General features: G+C 41.0%; 1 protein-coding gene and 1 long non-coding RNA gene across 6 annotated transcripts in view; one reads left to right on the forward strand and one right to left on the reverse strand.

Annotated features, from left to right (window-relative positions):
• Positions 1–24,000, reverse strand: part of abr (ABR activator of RhoGEF and GTPase) — a 113,452-nt gene that overhangs the window by 22,573 nt on the left and 66,879 nt on the right. For all 4 annotated transcript variants that reach the window (XM_047808954.1, XM_047808955.1, XM_047808956.1 and 1 more), the window contains 7 exons: positions 20,433–20,601; positions 19,376–19,498; positions 18,138–18,213; positions 17,942–18,046; positions 13,971–14,045; positions 9,258–9,355; positions 9,029–9,160 (listed from right to left, as the gene is read on the reverse strand). In XM_047808954.1, the coding sequence (XP_047664910.1) occupies positions 9,029–9,160; positions 9,258–9,355; positions 13,971–14,045; positions 17,942–18,046; positions 18,138–18,213; positions 19,376–19,498; positions 20,433–20,601 (778 nt within the window). The remainder of the gene's footprint in view (positions 1–9,028; positions 9,161–9,257; positions 9,356–13,970; positions 14,046–17,941; positions 18,047–18,137; positions 18,214–19,375; positions 19,499–20,432; positions 20,602–24,000) is intronic.
• LOC113663449 lies at positions 6,861–17,948 on the forward strand. Of its 2 annotated transcripts, none has more exons than XR_003445498.2 (3): positions 6,861–7,270; positions 12,291–12,414; positions 17,435–17,948. It is a non-coding gene; the product is annotated as an uncharacterized LOC113663449 (long non-coding RNA). The 2 variants fall into 2 exon arrangements; XR_003445499.2 differs by having other exon boundaries at positions 6,861–7,253.

The following is a 24,000-nucleotide window of genomic DNA, read 5'->3' on the forward strand; positions in this document are numbered from 1 at the left end:
AACAGCAGTGGATGACTGCAGACTCTGTGTGTGTGTGTGTGTGTGTGTGTGTGTTACTTTACTTGAGCTGAGGATAAATGACAAACATAAAATCAGCTTGTCCATGTATGTTATGCAATGGTGACTGTTGCTGCCTCTACACAAACACGCACACGAAACCCACCACCACCAGCGCAAATTCAACAATGTTCAGCAAACACCGACGGTAACAAACAGAAAAATGGATGAGTTGCAGCACTCGAGATACGAGATCTGCTTCTGTGACGGAAAGAAATGCTGAAATCTTACCACAGCTGGGATACAGGAAATATCCATGTGTACCAAAAGGTTTGTCTTTGCTCTTTAACCTACGCTAACCGCCACAAAGCTCGCTCACGAGTTCAGCTCCAGTCTTCATGAATCTGATTAACACTTGTGGTTAAATTTAATAGCAGGGCAATGAAATACAACTGTACATCACCATAAAACACAACAGCTTTCCTCATGCCTGTGAGGAACACAGCCAGATAGTACCAGGTATAAAGAATAGTTTTGGCCCTGAAATGGAGCCTTGAGGCACACCACAAGCAGCTACTTCAATAAATAACAGCAGGACGATGAGAGAAAACATCCCAGCGTCTTCATACTCCTTTATAATCTTAAGAAGAGCACGTATAATAATAATAATACGTTTCTGTTATCACATTATAAAGAATCTTTTACATATTTACACAAAAACATAGTTGATCCATAGGAAACCTAATATCATCCGACTGTTGAGCTTCCAGTGGCGGAAAACTTACCCTGAAACTGGAGACTCCTTCCATCACTGCTGAATGATTGTCTTTGTATATTTATGTTTTTATATGTCTATACATTTTCCTAAAAAAATCGATAAAAGCGCCAGAGCGACGAATCAGTCTATAATCAATATATTTTGACCAATCAGCAATCATTTCACTGGAGATTCCTTTTTACTTCATAATTCAATAGAAAATATGGTATAACACACACACACACGCACATTCAGAAGGAAATCTTAGAAAGCTGGCCACAGCAAAACTGTGTGTGTGTGTGTGTGTGTGTGTGTGTGTGTGTGTGTGTGTGTGTGTGTGTGTGTGTGTGTGTGTGAGAGAGAGAGATAAATGAGAGACAGTCAATTTGCTAGCGATTCAAGCTTCTTATCGTTCTGTCTTTTTTTTCCTTCTCCCTTTGTGTTAACACAGCACCACCTTTCACCTCACATCCCATAGCACATTCTATACACACACACACACACACACACACACACACACACACACACACACACACACACACACACACACACACAGATTTACACATCCCAGCAGCACAGTGACCAGCATAATCAATCTCTATTATGGCACCCAGATGAAGAGACACACACACACACACACACACACACACACACACACACACACACACACACACACACACACACCATACTGTCCTTGTGAGGACCTTCCCTGGACATAATTATGAATTCAGCTAGTTACTTCTACAGTACACCTAGATCTATAGACTTAATAAAGAATAAGAAACCTTTTTTCCTTTCTTTTTTGCAAAAAAAAGAAAGAAAGAAAGAAAGAAAGAAAGAAAGAAAGCTCCTTTCTTCAACGTATCACTTCAGCCTCTTGATATTTATTATTTCTTTGAGTCTGCTACCCAAATGTGTGCGCACACACACACACACACACACACACACACACACACACACACACACACACACACACACAATACCTTGTGGTGTGAAATGCTGAAATGTGCTATCTGATATCTCTGATTTGATTCAAAAGTCGGATTCACCAGACGGCAAACTTAGCTTTAGTCCCAACAAACCTGTATGTTAATATATGGAAGGGACAAAATTGGAAGGGACAAAATTGGAAGGGACAAAATTCATCTCTTTGAGCTCATATGTTACTATACTATAAGTTAGTGTTGAGTGAGCTGGCCCTTTAAGAGTCCTGGTTAGAAAAGGGAAGATTTGGCTGATATTCCAAGCACAAAAATCTATTTAGACACAGCGATGATACGCCAAAGGTTACGCATAGTTTGTGTATAGGTGAACTGAGGACAGCGTGTGTGCGCACACACAAACTTTTTACTATCTGGAATATTGAGAGGTCGCCCACAATACTGCTGAATCTGTGCTTCTCTGTCAATTGAATGTTATTGGAGATGCCATTGCAGTGAAGCACTTCAGCACAGAAAAGGCCAGGTTTTGTCAATTGGGAATTGTGTGAGTGAGCATGTGTGTGTATGTGTGTGCGTGTGTGTGTGTGTGTGTGTCTCCCAGTGTGTTTTAGAGAGAGGGGGAAAGGTGAAGAGGTAGAGAGGGGCTGCTATGCACCTTTTCTGATTTATAATCTTGGCATGCTGACACATCGCTCATCAGCGCTCCATCTCTTTTCCTTTGTTCCCCAGCTTGCCTTTTGCTTTTTTTTCCTTCTCTCCTTTCACGCTGTTCCGTTCGTTACACGTCCTCGCGCGATAACAATTATACAGTAGTGACATGATGTGATAATGTTCGCTCTTGCTGCTGGATCTCACTCTGGTTCTCTGTGTTAAATTTAGCATTTAAACAAAAATGACAGCGAGCAATATGCTATAAAGCCGTGCTTTGTGTTATTAGGCCCTTCCTCAGGCGTATACAAGACAGAGAGCTACATGCTAACGTTAATATCAGGCGAATAATTAGACCCCATCTGTGACTCCCCCCCCCCTCCTCTCATACATATTCACATATCTGAACCTTATTTCCCCCTCATACTCTCATACTCTCATTTATCAGCGTATCTGCCCTTTATTTCATGCGGGACATCCATAATCCTCTATTCAGTGCTTAAACACTAAAAAAAACGGACGCTGAGAAAAAGCAAGTCAGACACTCGCTCCGTCTCATTCTCTCTCTCTCACAGGCAACATCTTGGTGATCTATTGTTCATTCCGTCAAGAATTAGGAGGATAAAGTGATGACACACCGAAGCCAAACCCGTCTTAGAAAGATCCTACTGTCGGCTTGGTGCACGAGATATGGAGATAAATGACGGGATTTTATTGAGGCTTTAATTTTGCCCTGACAAAAATGTGACCCAGATATTGCAGAAACACACTGTGTTTCTCAATAAGAAGTGGAGAAGGTGAATCACAGATGGATTTATGGTAATGAGAATGTACTGTATTGAGTTTAAGTGAACCCGAGAGTGATAAAAACAAGATTAGAGTGGATTTAGGGATTTTAGATTTTTATTTATGGTTTTTTATTGTGGAACGGATCTTATGAGGATAAATAATGATGCCGCAGGGAGCCAAAGTCCCCATCCCCTGTCAATCACAGGGATCTATAAGCATCTATAGCCTTAAGTATGAGGAAGGGGGTATAATAGCACCTTAGCAATTGTGTTAAGTTGCTCTGCAACATACTGTAGGATAAGCAGCAGACTGGAAAAATGTAGTTGGCTGGTTTCACGTGTTTAGGAAGAAGTACGTGTTAGCCTTCACCTTCCATGGTCGGTACCTGATGTGTAATAAACAAGTGGGTGAGAACTGAATTAAGAATAATATGAAGGTGGTGGGGTTAAAATTTAGGGTGGTCATTGGTGAGATCTTATGATGTACTGCCTTGATCAACACTATTATGAAACTGTTTATAGCTTTTGTATTTTAGCTTCCCATCACATATCACCACCAGCCATCATACACATACCATTTATGTGTAATAAATTAGCCTGCCACCAATTAGCACAGAGTTCTCCCCGGGGCCAAATTCTGTGTGTCCAAGAGCAATGTGCATGTGTGTGTGTGTGTTTGTGTGTACCCCAACGACCCCATCTGTCAGGTTTGACAGGCCTGGCTTTGTCTACCAATCCCCCGATGGTGACTGACTGAAAAAAGGTCACATGACATATTGCAAAACAACATGATGGGCTCTGGGGTGTGATTTATGGCATAACATATTGTTCCCTTTAGAAGCCATACTACATTAGCAAGCATGTACACCTACAAACACACACACACGTGGTTGTACAAAGCCATTATTGCATGAGGCTTCCTATATAAAAATAGGACACAAAGGAAATATACAATGGTGGGAATTTATTTCATTTCCTTCTGCCTTTCGGTAGATCTGTTAATACAGATCTAAAAAAGGAGGAATGTTGATGCCACAACACCGGATTGTGTAATATTACTTATTCTGTAAGCAAACTTTGGATAAATTAACTTCTTTATGCTGAACGGAGGTAGGTCCAGAGTGTGCTGAGATCCTGATCCTAGGATCAAGTGGCTTTTTCACAACCATTACATCTCTCTAAAACAACACAACTTGATATGAGACTGTGCATACTCATGCACAAAGCATCCAGTGTTCTAATCAAATTTCACCCCGTTTTGTACACTTAATGTACTTGGTATTTGTAAAGTATTAGCATCAGTTATGATGGGTTCAGAGTTAAACAATCTATATTAAATCAGATTCAATTATCGTATTTGTACAATAAATGTATTCTGATTTGATGAGTAATCAGAAAACTCTACATCCCTTGTCCCGATCTTTTTTGAACCGTCGACGGCCATTGACAGAATGAATCAGCAGACACGCATTTCCAATCTTGTTTATTCAGGGATCAGGAGGTCTGGTTCTAATTATATCTTCAGGGTATGTAGCCTGAAGAGTTTCAATTTCATCACTACTACTGGGGTTCCCCAGGGTGCAGTTTTAGATCCATTCTTGTTCTTTTACACTACATTACTGTATATGGGCTCAGATCTCATGGCTTCTACCACTTCCAATGTCAATGGCTGACAAGTTTATTTCTCTTTATCCTCCATCTGGCCACCCTCCAGGTTCTCAGAAGATACTTCCGCTTTGTGCATTTTTTTCGGACAACTCTCTGCCAAATGCCTAAATACGAAAGTCTTTGGTGGGAGAGTGCTTTCAGGCAAATGAGATTGTTTTTAAATCCTCAAACTCAGCTGAGAAAGCTTTCTCAAGAACTCCAGCCAGGCAATGTACCAGCTGCAAACAAAAAAGGAATAAAACCTGAGGGAAGAGTAGATACATGGTAGAGAGGCAGCAAAAAGAAGGTAGGGTAGTGAACAAAAGTACATATCATGGAAAGGCTGTACCTGCAATAATTCATGCAAGTTTCATGCTAGAATATAACCCCTCTGTTGTATAACATGTCCCCAGTGAGAGTGCATCTTCAAGCAAATGTGAATTGAGAGTTAGTTTAGAAGAAGTCAAACATTCATTACGAAGTGTTTAATTTATTAATAGTGTTTCTTGATCAAGTGAAAACTTTGAATGCAGTATCCTGGATGTTTGTCTCAATCCACTCTGAGGTATCATGCTATTGTTAGGGATGAAAACTAACGCTCTGATTGACAAGGTGTACACATTTGGACATGTCTATTGAACTGGCATTGATTTGCTCTCTGTTGATTCCCTTGAAGCCACTTTAAAGTGCCTTAAATGTCTTCCAATGGAGGAGATCTTCGGCCACATTAGTAGCTGATTGACCCCCAATTACCATGGTGGTCCCTGGGGTTTTGAGGTTAACTCTGCAGTAGAAGAAATTAAGGCTAACATAACAAAACAAGTAGAAACGTTGACATGGGCCACAGACCACTTGAAGCACTTCTTGTTTGGGCAGAAAGTTCAAAGAAAGACTTCCACATTGGATGGAATCCTTCTCTGTTCAATTCAACTGCATGCAACTTAATCTTCACGTAGCTCTCAAGACAACAAAACTTGTAATATCCTACTGCAAGACAATGAAAATATAAACTTTCCCCGTCTAAAAAACTTAAAATGTCACTCGCTGCAACAGGCTCTAAATAGAGACTTGACCATTTAAGGCCTTTTTAGATGCAAAAGCCAAAGACTCGGTCAATAAATGTGGAACTCTCAAGAGACTGAAGGGAAAATCTCGGATCTTTCCAACTTGGCCTGACCAGTTAAGAAAACAGCAGCTCTGTCAGCACTGGAATGTTTGCTACTGCAAGGTAGTCGGATCATTCCTCTGTCACATAGGGGGGAAAAAACAGGCATACATGATGGTCTCTTCATTGGCAACCCATTTATTCCATTATGATCTTCGATGACACTAACCTTTCTTACATAGATTTCACAATAAATATTAAAGTTATGGCACAGCAGATGATGCTAGTTTTTAGGCTAGGTCTAAGATAGATTTTTGCATTGGGGAAGCCAATGAATGAAAGCTTTCACTTTGGGTCGAACCAGCTGGGATGAAGCAAATTTTCCGAAGTACCACTGGACTGAACTATGCTTTTTTTTTTTTTTTGCTTGCATATGTTGCTTCACTAAACCCGCTGTATCTTTGGCTCGAACTACCCTGTGATTGGTCAAAGCATTTTTAATTCTGTTCCACTATTGGGACAAATACACATTTCTTTTGCTCTAACTGTTTAAACCATCTATTTGGCTTGATGATTGTGCTTAACTCGACATTCTGTTGTACCGTTATGTCAAAGCACCCTTTCTACTGACCAACCGACCTCTCTGTCGCGCAATATGGGGTTTAACCAAACTACCAGTCATTTGGTTATTAGTCTAGGTGTTTTCTCTCGGGAAAAGGAACGAGACCACGACTTTACATATCAAAAGGTTTTGGCTAGCAAGACTAACTATTCTGACCAATTCTAACATTCCCTCCTCGTAGTATTTATATTCCTCTGCGTGAAGCTCAGGCACTCTAGTCCCCTAGATCTCAGATGTTCCCAGCATTTCAGGACATTTCAGGACAGTACATCCTAGCCTTTCAGCATTTTCCTTCTTTCAGGCTATGCCAGCTCCACATGTGGTGAAAATATCTCTCCGCTGCCTGCAAGAGCAATGTTCCCTGCTTGTTTTCATTTTATGGTTGTATACACAATGCTGCCAAAGCCACAGTGAGGAAAAGAGTGGGGAAGAGAGGGGGGGGGGATCAATCAGGAATGAAGCAGAGATAGACAAACAAGCCCACTCATGGTAGGCATCTTTGTGCAGCTCGGAAACAAACTCTCTCTTATGTAATCACATTCTCAAACATACATAAAAGAGGTCTCTGCGTTGAGCAGTTGCATGGAAATATAAACTGGAGATTAGTGGCAAAGAGACCACGAGTCCACAGAGGGACACAGCATTTCTGGTCTCAGTGCAATCCCAGAATCGTCAACTAACGCATGGTTCTTTGCCTTGTCGTCCAGGTATGCAAGAGGAATATATACGATGCATCAGAGATCTTGAGGTGATTAACTGAAAACTGTGAGTTTCTCATTTGTATATTTGTGAATGTGTTCTGTTCCAGTATAGAAGACTCCAGTCTCAGTAATACTGTAGGACCTTCATTTCCCAGTAGGTGTCCTAAAAAAGCCTGATTCATAAGAAGAGCCAAAGCAAAAACAAACCCATCTGTTGCAACAGGGGGTGGGGGTGGGCTTGGGTTGTGGTAGAGGGAATTCTGTATTCGAGAGGTGTTAGGAAGGAAGTTAACACTCGTAGCAAAGAAACTAATCTTTCCTTTTATTACACCCCAGTTCTTCATTCCTTTAGAAGGAATCCACCAATCCTACTTCTTCCATTGCGATACAAGACTCGGCTGATATTTGACTGGTACTCTGCAATGCTCTAAAGCAAGACGTTATAGATGTAACAGGGTGAGCTTTCAAGACTCCATGTGGCCCTGTGTTTATGCGCAAGATCTTACTTTATGTGAAAGCAAGATCAGATCTGATAACAATTAAGCATTTGTTGAAATATATTTTGGTGAAAAACGTCGAAGCGGCTGCGAGGGAGATAAGCGTTGGGATTAATCTGTTATTCGATGCACCCAATGAGTGTTCTCGTTACAAAAAAGTACAGAACTCATTCATAATAATAACTCTTCCGATCATAAAGATGTATAATTATTCTACAATTCATTTGTCTTTGTCTGCTTTATTTTGTCTTCAACTATCTAAACCTAATGTTTAAACTGTAACATTTGCTCAGACCGACATATTAAATACAAAAAGGAATCCTAATTTTCAGAGAGAGAGAGACACCTGTGCAACATGTTTTTCCCTGTTAAGTGCTACAGCTCTGTTAACACTCCGTGTGTGCGTGTGGTTGGGTGAAAGCGCACAGAAGCACAAAGAATACTCTCAGCTCACAGATCACCCGCGGATGTGTTTCCCCAGAGACAAGGGGAAGCATAAACAAGAGACAAGGGCTCTGCAATTAACTTCACCCCGCTTTCCGACTCTTAAACGCTGCCCTAGATTCAAGAGGAGGCGGAGGAGGTCGGAGAGGAACGCGTTTGGAATAATAATTGATGGTGTCAGGTTAAACACAACGGATGATGACAACACCATATACTGTTTGGCCTGGCTAACAAATAACAATGGCTAACTCATTCAGTGCTAGTTTACTATAACTTCTTAACATCCAAGTGCAGACTGTTAATGAGGACTTTTCCTTAACAGCTTCTAATGCCCCCTTTTCTCCCAGAAAGAACTGGGTGCTGGTTCGAAGTTGGTTCCACTGGCGAGCCTTCTAAGAACTGGTTTGCCTTTCCATGGGCTAGAGAGCCATCACAAAGTCTTACGTCACTGTATACAACGTTATACATGTAACGTTGACGCAGCAGCAACAAACACAACCACATCATCAACAATCAATGTTGCTTTACTGAACCTATATTGGCATCCAAACGCAGCAAATCCCGATTTAAAATGATTTAAAAATGGTGCTGACGACGTTCTCTTTTGTCTTGTTGGTCACAGTAACCCCGCCCCCAGCCCCTGACGCAAGCGGTTCTTAAGTCTAGACCAGAAATGTTTTGGTGCTGCTTAAGAACCACTTTTCCTGGTTCAGAGTGTTTTGGGTGTCGAAAAAGGAAAAAAAAATATTTTAAAATCAGGCTCTGGTTCTGAACCAGCCCACAAACTGCCTTGGCAGAAAAGGGTCATAGGATGACAAAAGCCACAGAAAAAAAGTGAATCTGTTTGTGTGAACATATAAAATCTAAACAGTTCCTCCTACCTGCACTTGTCCCTTGCCCATGATCTTGTCTACAATCTCATTGTCATCCTTGTTGAGCTTGGATTTGTCGTAGCATTTCTCGTAGCACAGGATGCGCAGGCACTGCGAGCCCTCCAGCTCAATTTCGAACTCCTGTTGGACAGCCGTAGCAAAAAGACAGAGATGGAATCAGAGACAGAAACTACATGAAATTCTGAACCGAAGCAAAACAAAACAAAAACAGAATTACCTCGTTCCAGTGCGGTTGGCTGGTGTCTCGAAACACGCGGGTCTTGGCTTTGCTAACAAAGTACCCGAAGGAATCCACTTCGAGTGTACAATAGAGATCTGAGGAGGACACACAAAGATGAAATAAATGAAAGGACATCGACGTTGCCGAATTTCGGACAAGGTGATACCACAACGCTCCCAACAAACAATAAGTAACTGATAATCGAAGGGGGACTGATAATCGAAGCAGGCGACTTGCTGACGAACAGATTAAAGCAGTAAACATGTGTGTCAATGCTGGGGGAAGACATTTGGAGAGAAATACACTCTGAGAGGTCGACCCCTTCGGAGCTGACGCTGCAGTTCAAACAGCATCACATGTCGATGTCTCGATCCCAGTAACGGCTCACAAACATCCATACACACACGGTTTAGATTGATTCATTGCATCAAGCATTCAGTGTCGTTGACCGTAGTGTGTGACCTTTTACATGGATGCTGAGTGTGAGCTGAACATCAATAGCAGGCCCTCATGCCAACGATGTGTTAGTGTGTCAGTCAGTACCAGCACTGCTACGTGTTTTACGTAATTTATGCTTTTCCTGCCTTATAAGTTTACGTTATTTTATTTCAGCAGTTGTATACAGTGCAGGGCTCTCAAGTTTTGAAGACAGGCAAGAGTGACATTTCCCCCAGCACCCCTTCCACCACCACCCCATTAAAATAAATAAACAAATAAATAAATAGATAGATAGATAGATAGATAGATAGATAGATAGATAGATAGATAGATAGATAGATAGATAGATAGATAGATAGATAGATAGATAGATAGATAAATGTGTTTCAAAAGGATCACTGACCACATTTTAACCAACTACAAAGTATTTGTTTAATTTCCATTTATTAGTGTGTGTGTGTGTGTGTGTGTGTGTGTGTGTGTGTGTGTGTGTGTGTGAGAGAGAGAGAGAGAGAGAGAGAGAGAGAGAGAGAGAGAGACTCCTTTATCATTTGTAATGTTGCTCCCATATAAAACAGTTCGGCTCAAGCCCAGCCAAAATAAATTAGGGTCATTTTGTTTTTGTTTAAATTAGGGTCATGATTGAGGACAATGTCCCGTCCAGAGACAAACTGTTTCGTGTTGAGGTTTTGTTCAAACCGACCATCGAAAATACCCTCTCTAATGAATGTGTGTTTTTTTTTTCATTGGTTGTCGCGTTAGTGCTATTTTCCGATTGGCTATTGTGTAGCCTCTTTTTTTTGATTTTGAATATTTTGGGCACTGCGGCATAGTAAATATATGATAAATAGTCAAAAGGTTTTTCTGCGTGAGAAATACGATGTGTGGCGGGAGAGCGGGAGAAAAGACCCAAATGCGTGACTGTCACTCTCAATGCGTGACACTTGACAGCCCTGCACAGTGTTTTACTATCAAATACGTTTTCGTTGCAATATCAATTTTGTGATGCAGAGTAAAAGATAACAAGGAGAAAGGGTTCAAATTTGTTTATATGCCTCTTTAGATTGGTACCTTTCAAAAACAAAAAAAAAAAAACATTTAGTCAGCTTGTGGACCTTGAGGGTTCATCAGAATCACCTTCATTAACAGGAAGCAACCTTCTGTAACTACAGTATATTATATTGACCTCAACAAATTTCCAGGACGTGTATTTCAGGCCTGTATCTAGATGGAAATGGCTGGTAAAGAAGTGCCTAAAAAAAACCCCAGCATGAATGAAAAATGAAGCCCAGCAGGGGTCTGAGCTTCAGAAAAGCAGCGAATGTGCTGAAAGTGGTGTCTGCAGCTATTAACATACTCATAAAAGAGAGAGGAGAAAAAGCTGATGTAGCACAGTGCCACCGCTTTGGCAACCAAAAAAAAATCTCCAAGTTTGACTCGCTGGCATTATACACAAAAGCTTGTTTTACAAAATAGAAGCGATTGTTCCTAAGAGGAAAGAGGGAGCGGAAAATAAGCAGAACCAGGTTTGGGGTTTTGTAATGTTTGCTCACGCAGATGTGCAACTGCTCGAGGTTAAAATGCTTGTGGTCACTTTGTGAGCTCTGCTGCATAAGGAATATGTTTGAGCTTGTGATTGTGGAGTGACGCAGTTGTGGCAAATAATGACATTCCTAATGAGCTCGCTAGAGATCGGATATCCTAGTACATGCATGGTTTATTTTTTTTTATTATTATTCTGATTTATTTCTAAAGTTAGGTCTGCTACTTTCCAGGATTAAAAGTATGATGATACTTGGTGTGTCTACCAGCTACAACGTGGACTTTTTCGACTCGGGGTCTATTTTCAGCTGACGATCTCGAGCGCGCACTTTTTCGAGCATATTTAAATAGTCCTAATTTTATTCCGTTTGAAAACAGAACGCTAACGTAAATTTAAAAAGAAAAAAAAACTGGAACGGAAAAAGAGGAGGCTTGGATTATATTACAGGCTGAAAAAAGGAAAAATATGAAACATATTTTGTTTAAATGCCAAGACCGTGCGGTGAAATTACACAAAGCATGGAATAATTGAGCTAAAATAAGAAAACAAGAGATCGAAAAAAAAAAAAAAAAACAATCAGGAAAAGAAAAAAAAAGCAAGACACTTAAGAAAAAACAAGAAAAGAAAAAAAAAAACAGGAGGCAATGTTAAGAATGCTGGGCCATTTGTGCTCACGTACAGTATGTGGAAGAGAACAGACAATGCTTAACACAATGTCGTGGTCATTTCATGATGCGTTCTTATTGAAATCATGCTATAAAATGACTTGTGCAATTATCTCTTTAGAAACGGATAAAAACGGTATGATGTGGCACTCGTTCACTTTCATATTTAAATCTTGTGCAACATCCGAAAAAGTGAATTTCTTTCATCGGCGGTGAACGTTTGCTCCGTCACTGTATCTTATCTCTTAATAAAAAAAACGTTTAAAAAAAACACGACTCATTCATTCATTAATTTTTTCTTACTTTTGCTCATATTATATCTTTTCAATTACATCTCTAACTCTCTCTCTCTCTCTTTCTCTCTCTCTCTCTCGGTTTTTGTAGTAGGGGGATCGGGAGAAAGATGAAATGTTTTCTAGCAGCATATTCTCATATGCCGAGGCAAATCAATGATGAATGTAAACCACACGCCGAGCTGGGGGAGAACAAACAAAGGAAAGCAACAGATGTGAGACACACACACACACACACACACACACACACACACACACTCACACACACACAATGCCTCTTTTGAGAGATGTCAGTGGAGTTGTTATTGTGAGCGGGTCTTTCTGAGAGAACCGATCTGATCTGTACTGTGCTGCACTCCTCTGTACCACTTTAAAACAGACATCTGATTGTTATCACACACAAAGTCTAATCTGCAGCATGAGGCTGCCATATGCAACAGCTAAAGCCTTTAATATGTTCATTCATAAAAACACACCTTATGCAACAATGTTCTGCTTATTAAAAGAATCAGTTGTTTATCTGGCAACTGATCGACTGGAAAATTGATCATTGTTACAGAAATAAATGTGACTTAAACAATCAGAAGAACAATGAGATTGTGAACTAAGTGCTGAAGAAAGCCAGGTAGAAAGCTGCAGGTATTTACTGTATACATGTTTTACTCATTTTATTTTTGTTGTGTTTAATCCGTTTATTTAATATTGATTGTAATGTTCAACCTAACTTGTCTAACTCGTCCATCTACCCCGACCAGCCAGTCTATCTATCCATCTACCCCGACCAGCCAGTCTATCTGTCCATCTACCCCGACCAGCCAGTCTATCTGTCCATCTACCCCGACCAGCCAGTCTATCTGTCCATCTACCCCAGGCTACCAGTCTATCTGTCCATCTACCCCAAACAGCCAGTCTGTCCATCTACCCCAGCCTACCTGTTTATCTGTCCAGCTACCCCGTCTATCTGTCAATCTACCCCTTTCTTGTCAATGTCCATCTACACTTACCTGTCTATCAATCCATCTACATCCATCTATCTGTCCATCTATCTCTACCTGCATATCTGTCCAGTTTCCACTCTATGTGTATCTGTCTATCTACCCCTACCTGTCTATCTGCCCATCTACCCATAACTGTATATCTGTCCAGCTACCGCTCCATGTTTATCTGTCTATCTACCCCTTACCTGTCAATATGTCCATCTACCCTTATCCATCTATTTTTCCATCTACCCTTTCTTGTCTATCTGTCTATTTACCCCAACCTATCTATCTGTGCATCTCTCCACGTGCTCCTACCTGTCCATCTATCCATTAACCCATCCAGCAGCTATATGTCTAGCTGCACATCTAACTGGATGCCCCTACAGGTCAGATGTTAGTTGGACCAGTAGACATGACAACAAGCCATCTAGATAGATAAGTAGGGGCAAATGTAGAGGACATATCTGTTATCTACACTATTGCCCATTCACATGTCCTCAGGCAGCTGGAACCTGAGCTGAACTAGAAGAATGTTTGTATGTGCTAGAGGAAGCTTTTTTCACCATCTCTCTCTCTCTCTCTCTCTCTCTCTCTCTCTCTCTCTCTCTCTCTCTCTCTCTCTCAGTAATCTTGTGCTGATGCCATTTTGTTACTTCTAAGGAACAAGAAACACAATCCTCTCAAACAGATGCTGTACATTAGTTGTACTTCAATGAAATAACGTAGTTAACTGTACGAATGCAAACACACACACACACACACACTCGCGCGCACACACACTTGGTACTTACTTGCTGACTCTTTGAAGCCGGTGGCAGAATGGACGATGACGTGCAGGAAGCCGTACAGTCCGGAAGATTCCTCATCTGAAACACACACGATATTGAAAGGGCATTAAGGTGACAATGAAGGAAGACAGAGAAATTCTCTCTCGACACTACTTCATTCATCTTTTTAAGCACAGCTTGTTCCTCGGACCATCGTGTTCCGTTTTCTCTGGCATCCGTCCAGACGCACGTAGGAAAAAGCCTACGCGTGTCGGCGCTGGTGAGATCCGGAAAGGATCACCATCACTGTCAGCACTGTATGTGAGACGCGATTGAGAAACTTCAGTCACTTTTCTTTCAAGCTTTATACATGGCCTCAGGTAACTGAGACGATGTGAGGAAAGTCGTATGGAGGAAAATAATCAAGAGCGGGGGTTGTGTGATGTGTGTAACTGATACCAGCCTGAGGTTAATCGCTTTCCAATAACTGCACATCTGGAAGCATTTTAATTCTCTTATACAGCAAGAACCCCGTGATACCAACCTACAGCTCGATTTAAGTTACATTTAATGTTCTGGAGCATCCACGAGATTCTTATGTTTAAGTGATGTCATAACTTATGTTAGGGCAGCTGTAGCATAACTTTCTGAACCAATCAGAACAGAGAATTCAACACGCCTTCAAATGTGACCTTGTGAATGTGAAAGTTATATAATATATAATACATAGCTATAATATATATTAATAAAAAAAATTACATTTTAATTTACTAAATATGTTCAAATATGTATTAATGCAAGCCAATATTGAACAGATTATTAGAAATAAGTATAATAAATATTAGAAATAAATATAATTTTGTCATCATGTAAATCTACTGGATTATCTAAGACTCTTTGGGTGGAACAATCAAGAATAAAAAGCTCCAATAACATCCAAACGAATCGAATAAATCAGTGCTGCAGTCGTATAAGGGACCAGGGTTTTATTCCCAGGAAAAAAAAAATTTAATCTTAATGCCTTTTGCTCAGTGTAAGGCTCAGAGTTTGTGAAAAGTTCTACCTAAATTAAATTCTTTACTGCTGTTATTATGTGTGAAGGTCTTGTGCTGAGCGAGGAAAGAAAATACTGATACTGAGTGATAAAGTCGAACAAATAACTTTCACTGTACGGTATTGTGGCAGCAAGTCATGCGAGTCTGAGGGATGAAAGCTCCTGTCCTTAATCCCATTACCCAGGTGAGGGAAATGTGTTACTTAGAGGATACATCGATAGAGAGAGAGAGAGAGAGAGAGAGAGAGAGAGAGAGAGAGAGAGAGAGAGAGAGAGAAATGGGGGAGAGTTGGATTAGGAGGGAGCGAGCAGATAGAGAGATAGTACGCTAGAGCTAGAGCGAGAGAGCTCTCTCTCTCGATTCTCTCTCCCTCCCTTTTTTCGCTTTCTATTCTTTCTCTCTTCCTCCTCTCTTCTTTTTTCTCTTTCTCTTTCTTCTTTCTCTAGCTCTCTCTCTCTCTCTCTCTTTTCTCTCTCTCTCATTCTCTCTCTCTCTCTCTTTTCTCTCTCTCTCTTTTCTCTCTCTCTCTTCTCTCTCTTTCTCTTTCTCTCTTTTCTCTCTCTCTCTCTCGTTCGTTTCTCTCTCTCTTTCTCTTTAGAGAAACTCTCTCCTTTAGCCCAAATACAAGCATCTCTCATACAAGGCTTCAGGGTGGCTGTGACCTGCACACACACACACACACACACACACACACACACACACACACACACACACACACACACACACACACACACACACACACACATTGAGGTTGCATCCTCTCTTGTTTGCATATGTTTAGTCGGAAGTGAAGCGTAAATGGATCTTTGTATACGTTTGTGTGTGTGTGTGTGTTTGTGTGTGTGTGTGTGTGTGTGTGTGGGTATGTATACTTTGTCCAGCAGCAGCAGGAGAGGAAACTGTAACCCACGCATCTAATCCACTTTATGCAACACAGCCATGCACACACACACACACACACACACACACACACACACACACTAATATATGAGCCTTAAACTGAGCTCTTTTTAATACTCCATCTTTATGCAATAACTTTTAACAGTAAAACAATAAACATAGCCAGAAAAGCAACCCACTTTACGGCAACCATGAGGATTCATCCGTGTCCTAAACACTTCAAAACGTTTTGGTTTCAGCCTGGTATCACCGTGCTCCATCCCTCATCTCTCTTATTCTTGCAAGCTTACATAAAACTATGACCCTTGGCTGAAACTTCACTCTTGCATTCCAGCGGCAGCTGGTTTTTATTTTACCTTGTCCCCACTCTCTCTCCAAAAAAAAGAAAGAAAAAAAAAACCTTTGGGAAAGCATTGGATATATGAGAATGACTCGACATGTAGCATCAGATGTTACACAGAGGCAAACGGCTTGTTCCACAACCTAGCAGCCTTAACAAATACCAACACAAATGCTTTAGCTTTCAGGAATTCTACTCATTTAAATTCTAACACCAGCCTGAGCCTGAATTTTTATTATTATTCTTATTATTATTATTATTCTTATTATTCTTATTCTTATTATTATTATTATTATTAGCCCAAATAAAAATGCAATTTGGACATGATATACCTGACCTCACCACCGGGGGGCGCCACATCTAACATCTGTTCGCACATCTAACCTACTGAAACACTTTGCCGTCACTTCATACAAAGCCTGTGGGTCTTTAACGGTCCAATAAATGTTATACCAGCCAATTAAGAGCAGACGTCTGTTCATACGGCGACGTCAAATAAAAAGCCAGAAATAGTAAACTCATCAGCGTGTTCAGCGTCGCAGCTCTCCAGGAGCACTCGACTAAACTGGAAAGTCTTTGTGGGGTTTTTTTTCTTCGTCAAAGTGGGGCTCATGCCTGTTTGTGAGAATAAGATAAGCAGCATTAATTAGAGCATTTTGGTCTTGAATAAACTTCCCGTGTCCTTCGTACGGCACTAAACAACAAACTATTAAACATAACGTGTCTTCTGTTGCTTTACCGTGTGCTTCAAAGCATATAAAAGGACTACGAATGAGTAAACAACTCCGTCAAATGAAATATTCCAGTAGTTTACACAATCATTACAATTTCATTGCTCACTGACAGGAATTTGCTCACTTTCCTGTGGGGATGTTTCTATGGAAACGAAATACGCAAGGGTTTGCGTCCTGTTGACGCTACCTCAAGTACCTCTCTGGAGACATTAGCAAGTTTAGGATTCGCATTCCCACATCTTTCCTATTAGCGTCATGATAAAAACAATGACAGCAGGTTCATAATTTTTTTTTGGTTCTGAAGAATAAAAGCATTCCACTCCCTAAGAGTTCATACGATCACGATCAGACCTATGGTCGAGTTTCACCGCCATGATCTTTGAATTGCAAAAGGATTAAATTCTTCTTGATGTTAACCGTGTCCTTTAGAGGAACGATCTTTTTTTTTCTTCTCCGCAGTAAATCTCTCTTTGGGACTGACTGAAGGCTCCAAAGAGGAGGAAAATGAGCAGAAATCAGGAGCCTCTTAATCACTAACTCAGCACCGAGCGAGCGAATAAGAGAGCGAAGAGGTGAAGAGGATAGCAACGGATCGGAAGCAGGTGCTAACCTGAATTCTGTCATTTTTGTACTCAAGAGAAGGAAGGGGTGTGTGTGTGTGTGTGTGTGTGTGTGTGTGTGTGTGTGTGTGTGTGTGTGTGTATGTGTGGTAGCCAAGCTCTTTTAGATCCTTTCATCCCTAGCAGAACACAGCTTTGGACTCTGAAGTGTGACAAAGCCTAATAACATTTTCCCAAAAACTACTGGAGTTTTAGGTGCATTTAGAATCCATGAGTCAGCAGAATTAAAATATTAAGTTTGCAGTGTGTGTGTGTGTGCATGCGCATGTGTGTGTGTGTGTGTGTGTGTGTGTGTGTGTGTGTGTGTGTGTGAGTGAGTGAGAGAGATCGAGAGAGAGTGTGTTACCATCTTTATTAGTTGTGACAGGGATGTTATGGACGGTGCGCAGCTTGAAGCAGGAACTGGTGAGGACCTGGAGCTCCAGCGAGCTCAACACACAGGACTGGACATCTGCAAGGAGAAAAGAAAAAGCAATAAAGAGGCTGCAATTACTCACACAGTCTGTGTGTGTGTGTTTGTGTGTGTGTGTGAGTGTATATACCTTTCTTCTGAAGCCTTTGTATGCTTTCTCTCCATTCTGACCTCTCGTAGTCTGAGGAAAGCAGGAACAAGTAACTCTGTGAGAGAGAGAGAGAGAGAGAGAGAGAGAGAGAGAGAGAGAGAGAGGGAGAGAGAGAGAGAGAGAGAGAGAGGAGAGAGAGAGGGAGAGAGAGAGAGAGAGAGAGAGGAAATGTTTAAAAAAAACAACAATGGCGTCCTCTAGTGGAAAGAGACTGAAGTTCCACACAATCGCAAAGTTGGCTGTCACTTAATTTTACACTGTGTGTGTTAATTTACAGTGCTGGGTTATAGTGTGCTGTAGTGTGTAGTATTGTGTTATTTTACTGTTATAGAGTGTGTTGATGTGTTATTTAGTGATTGTGGATGTGTTACAGTGTACAGCAGTGTGTTGTATGTGTTACAGTGTACAGCAGTGTGTTGTATGTGTTACAGTGTACAGCAGTGTGTTGTATGTGTTACAGTGTACAGCAGTGTGTTGTATGTGTTACAGTGTACAGCAGTGTGTTGTATGTGTTACAGTGTACAGCAGTGTGTTGTACGTGTTACAGTGTACAGCAGTGTGTTGTATGTGTTACAGTGTACAGCAGTGTGTTGTACGTGTTACAGTGTACAGCAGTGTGTTGTATGTGTTACAGTGTACAGCAGTGTGTTGTATGTGTTACAGTGTACAGCAGTGTGTTGTACGTGTTACAGTGTACAGCAGTGTGTTGTATGTGTTACAATGTACAGCAGTGTGTTGTACGTGTTACAGTGTACAGCAGTGTGTTGAATGTGTTACAGTGTACAGCAGTGTGTTGTACGTGTTACAGTGTACAGCAGTGTGTTGAATGTGTGTTAGCGTACTGCAGTGTGTTATACCGCATGTGTGTTAGTGTACTGCAGTGTGACAGTGAACTGCAGTGTGTTAAGTGTGTGTTACAGTGAACTGCAGTGCATTAACTTACTACAGTGTAATGGATGTTACGGTGTACTGGATGTGTGTTATTGTGTTTAATGTGTGTTACGGTGTACTGGATGTGTGTTATTGTGTTTAATGTGTGTTACGGTGTACTGGATGTGTGTTATTGTGTTTAATGTGTGTTACGGTGTACTGGATGTGTGTTATTGTGTTTAATGTGTGTTACGGTGTACTGGATGCGTGTTACGGTGTACTGGATGTGTGTTACGGTGTAATGGATGTGTGTTACGGTGTACTTAAGTGGCAGTGGCGCGCGTTACCTTGCCGTTTCGGTTGTGAATGCGGAAAGGGATTGTTGGAGAGTGTAGCAGCAGACATGACTCCTGCTCGTTCATCTTTTTCCTCAAGCGGTCCACATTGCGGCTTTGGCCTTTCTGAGATTTCTGTTAAACACACACAAACACAGACACACATGCACAAACACATCAGTAATGATGCTGCTACTGGTAAATGTTATTCATTGTGTACACAAAATCCTACAAAACACACACACTAACACACACACACTAACACACCAGAATCCGGTCCTTAAATGAAAGAATAATCATATCTACAGTCATTTCTGTTAAAGAAATTCAAGCCACCTCCTAATTCCTTTCCCGCTGTGAACTTGCTCCTCCTCTCTAAAGACCGTGTGTGTTGTAGCGTGTCGGAAAACCCAACAAAGGACAAGCATTGTGTAATTGTGTAAAGTGGGTGTATGTTCTTGAGCGACATAATTACCTTCACGCTGTTTGTGTTTACATGCTTTTTACTGGAAACAACAACATGGGCTTCAAGGAAACCCCTAATTCTTGTAAGAGCTCCGTGTCTGTGTGTGTGTGTTACTTGGAAACTGGATGAGGGTTTTATTTCCAGTAGCATCGCTTCATCAGTAGGAACTTGTTATTTTTTAAACAATAGTAAGAGCAGCCTCCGTCTAAATACGGCAGGAATTGCCTTCAATAATACACCTCGTTATTAATGAGTCATTGTCAACGAAAATAAACACAGCACAGTGGAGTTTCCAAAACTGTGGGACAAAATTTCCTCTGTGTGTGTGTGTGTGTGTGTGTGTGTGTGTGTGTGTGTGTGTGTGTGTGTGTGTAGGCCAACCCGTAGTAACCTTGGACATACAAAGGCCAAGAGCCACTTATGATCATTGCCTCTTTTAGAATAAATGAACTGTGCCTACTGTTGTGTATTTGTGTAGACATACACACATTTGTATATATACACAAAGACCTGTGGTCTTTAATGACCATACACAGCTTCGTGGGTGTGTTGTAACAAACAAAAAAAAAACAAAACAAAAAAAACTCTTTGACATGCTCTGACCTTCTCTTTCTGGATCTCACTCTTGATGACCGAGATCTTGATTTTCATTTCCTCAATCTCGTGCTCAGGAAGCGTCTGAACGTGTGTACAGGAGTCCGAGTCGTCCAGTGTCTGGAAGGTGAGATCGGCCAGTGGGATGTACCATTTACACTCATACTGCTGTTGCCTCCTGAAGAAAGAGAAAGGCAGAAATGAGTTTATGTTTAGTTCTTTAACGATAAAGTGGCCTCTGGTAAAATGGTAATGAGTAGAGCTTTAAAGTGAGTTTAAGCATGATGTGTGTGAGAGAGAGATAATAAGTGAATATGAGAGTATTTTGTGAAAATGCCAGAGCTAAATAGTTCATGTGAGAGCGTTTGTCTGAACTCGAGGGATAAAATGTGTGAGAATTTTGTGTGTGGGTGAGAGTTAAAATAAAAGCCCTTTAATGGGAGAGCATTTTGCCTAAATGTGAGAGGCAATTTTTTCTTGTGAGGGTTTGTTCAAATGCAAAAGGTAAATGTTTCGTGCGAGAGCGTTTTGTATGAACATGAGACATAAAGCGTTTACTTTTAAGAGCGTTTTTTATGACTGTGAGCTGCAGAATGGTTAATATGATGGCGTTTGTGTGGTTTGTGTGAATGCCAAAGGTAAACGGTTAATGCGAGAGCATTTTGTGTAAGTGCAAATGGTAGTTCAACTAGTTCAAGTGAGAGCATTTTGAATGAATGTGATAGAGAATGAATGTGGCAGAAAGGACAAACTCGCTTTAAACCTCTGCCATTCTGAACACGAGACACCTGCACATTAGTAGTCATTGTTTTCTGTTGCAATAACCACACACACACACACACACACACACACACACACACACACACACAGTCATACCGATAGATGTATACTTTAATGCGTGCCTAATAACCATAGAAACAGCTTGAAGATGCCGAATGAGCCCGGTCCCGCAGTGCTGTATAATCAGCATATTAAACACTTTCCCTTTCTCTCTCTCTCTCGCCCACTCTCGCTTCTCTCTCTCTTTCGCTCTTTTTACACTACGTCACCCTCCGTTCATTCTAATTAACACAAATTCAAATCCTTGTGAATATCAATGATTCTGTCAGTGGGAATGAATCATATTCTGTGCTTTACTGATGAACAGCTGCTTGATGAAAAACAGGAAATTGAGACCCCGCCAATCCAAATGATGAATAAATGTAATGTATAAAATCCACTGACCAGACATTGTCCAGTATACTGAATGAATTCATGAGAGATGCCATGACTCTACTGGCGGCCGGGAGAGAAACGACATAAACCTAGATATCAATGATGATATCGTAGATCCTTTTAGAATGGAATTGGATGTGCGTGTTTGTGTATATACTGTATGTTTGGATTTAAGGTGTGTGTTTATGTATAGTCCATGTGAGACGTTGTAGCAGGATTGTCATGGTAACAAGCAATCAATCACCAGCAGTGTCTCCATGACAACAGCAAACAGACGACAACTGGGTGACTAAACAGAAAAGACGTTCAGGAAATAAAAGCGTCCGCCTACAAAGATGGAATAAATGACATCAACGATTCTCAAAAGGAATTACCCCTGAAGGAGGACGTAATTACATGCAGTTTATTAATTGTATGTCATGTTTTTCTATCTCACTTACTGAAAAAGAATGTCTGTGTGTGTGTGGATGTCCTGTCTGTGTGTAGATGTGCTGAGTGTGTGTAGATGTGCTGAGTGTGTGTAGATGTCCTGCCTGTGTAGGTGTGCTGAGTGTGCGTACATGTGCTGAGTGTGTGTAGATGTAGTGTGTGCAGACGTGCTGTGTGTGTATATATGTACTGTGTTTGTGTAGATGCGCTGTGTGTGTTTAGATGTGCTGTGTGTCTTTAGATGTGGCCTGTGTGTGTAATGCAAATGTACTGTGTGTGTAAATGTACTATGTGTAGATGTGCTGTGTGTGTGTAGATGTGCTGTGTGTGTGTAGATGTACCGTGTGTGTATGTTGATGTGCTGTGTGTGTAGATGTGTGGATGTACTGTGTGAGTAGATCAACTTTGTGTGTAGATGTGTGTGTAGATGTACTGTGTGTAGATGTACTGTGTGTGTGTGTGTGTGTGTGTGTGTATGTGTGTGTGTGTAGATGTGTGTGCGTGTAGATGTACTGTGTGTTCATGTAGATGTAGTGTTTGTGTAGATGTACTGTGTGTGTGTAGATGTAGTGTTTGTGTAGATGTACTGTGTGTGTGTGTGTGTGTGTGTGTATGTGTATGTGTGTAGATGTGTGTGTGTAGATGTGTGTGCGTGTAGATGTACTGTGTGTTCATGTAGATGTAGTGTTTGTGTAGATGTACTGTGTGTGTGTAGATGTAGTGTTTGTGTAGATGTACTGTGTGTGTGTAGATGTGTGTGCGTGTAGATGTACTGTGTGTTCATGTAGATGTAGTGTTTGTGTAGATGTGCTGTGTGTGTGTAGATGTACTGTGTGTGTGTAGATGTACCGTGTGTGTAAATGTGCTGTGTGTGTGTGTTGATGTGCTGTGTGTGTGTGTTGATGTGCTGTGTGTGTAGATGTGTGTGCGTGTAGATGTACTGTGTGTTCATGTAGATGTAGTGTTTGTGTAGATGTACTGTGTGTTCATGTAGATGTAGTGTTTGTGTAGATGTACTGTGTGTGTGTAGATGTACTGTGTGTGTGTAGATGTACCGTGTGTGTAAATGTGCTGTGTGTGTGTGTTGATGTGCTGTGTGTGTGTTGATGTGCTGTGTGTGTAGATGTGTGGATGTACTGTGTGAGTAGATCAACTTTGTGTGTAGATGTGTGTGTAGATGTACTGTGTGTAGATGTACTGTGTGTGTGTGTGTGTGTAGATGTGTGTGTGTAGATGTGTGTGCGTGTAGATGTACTGTGTTCATGTAGATGTAGTGTTTGTGTAGATGTACTGTGTTTGTGTAGATGTGTGTGTGTCTGTGTGTGTCCTAACCCGAGGGCTAAGTAGATACATTGATACAGTGATAAGTAGAACATTACAGCACTTATAAACATCATATGTGTGAGATATAACCCTGGTGCTTGCATGTCACTGTTAATGTAAGAGAATTCTGTGGCAAAGCCAGAGCTGAATGTTTAATGTGAGAACACAACTCGAGAAATAAACGGTTACCACAGGAACTTTGCATGAAGGTGAAGTGGAGTGGCTCGTGCGAGAGCGTTTCTGCCGAAGTGAGGGGTAAAGGGTTCACGCGAGAGTGTTTTGCGTGAATGTAAGACGTCTAGGTTTAACGTGAAAGCATGTGATCAACGAAAGAAGTAAATAGCTGACACGGTTAAATGCGTCCCTGCGCCTTGTGTGAAAGCAAGGTAAAAATGAGCCATTTTACTATTTTTTTTAAATGTGAGAGCTAAATGTTTCATGTGAGAGCATTCTGTCTGAATGTGAGAGGCAAATGGTAAACATAGGAACACGGTGTGAATGTGAGGTAAAATGTTTCATGGGAGAGTATTTCATACAAATGTGAGAGGCAAATGGGTTTAAGTGAGAGCAATTGTTTTTTTTTTAATGTGAGCGTTAATGTGGGAACGCC

The sequence above is a fragment of the Tachysurus fulvidraco genome, chromosome 26 (assembly GCF_022655615.1).
Source record: "Tachysurus fulvidraco isolate hzauxx_2018 chromosome 26, HZAU_PFXX_2.0, whole genome shotgun sequence".
Classification (NCBI taxonomy): domain Eukaryota; kingdom Metazoa; phylum Chordata; class Actinopteri; order Siluriformes; family Bagridae; genus Tachysurus; species Tachysurus fulvidraco.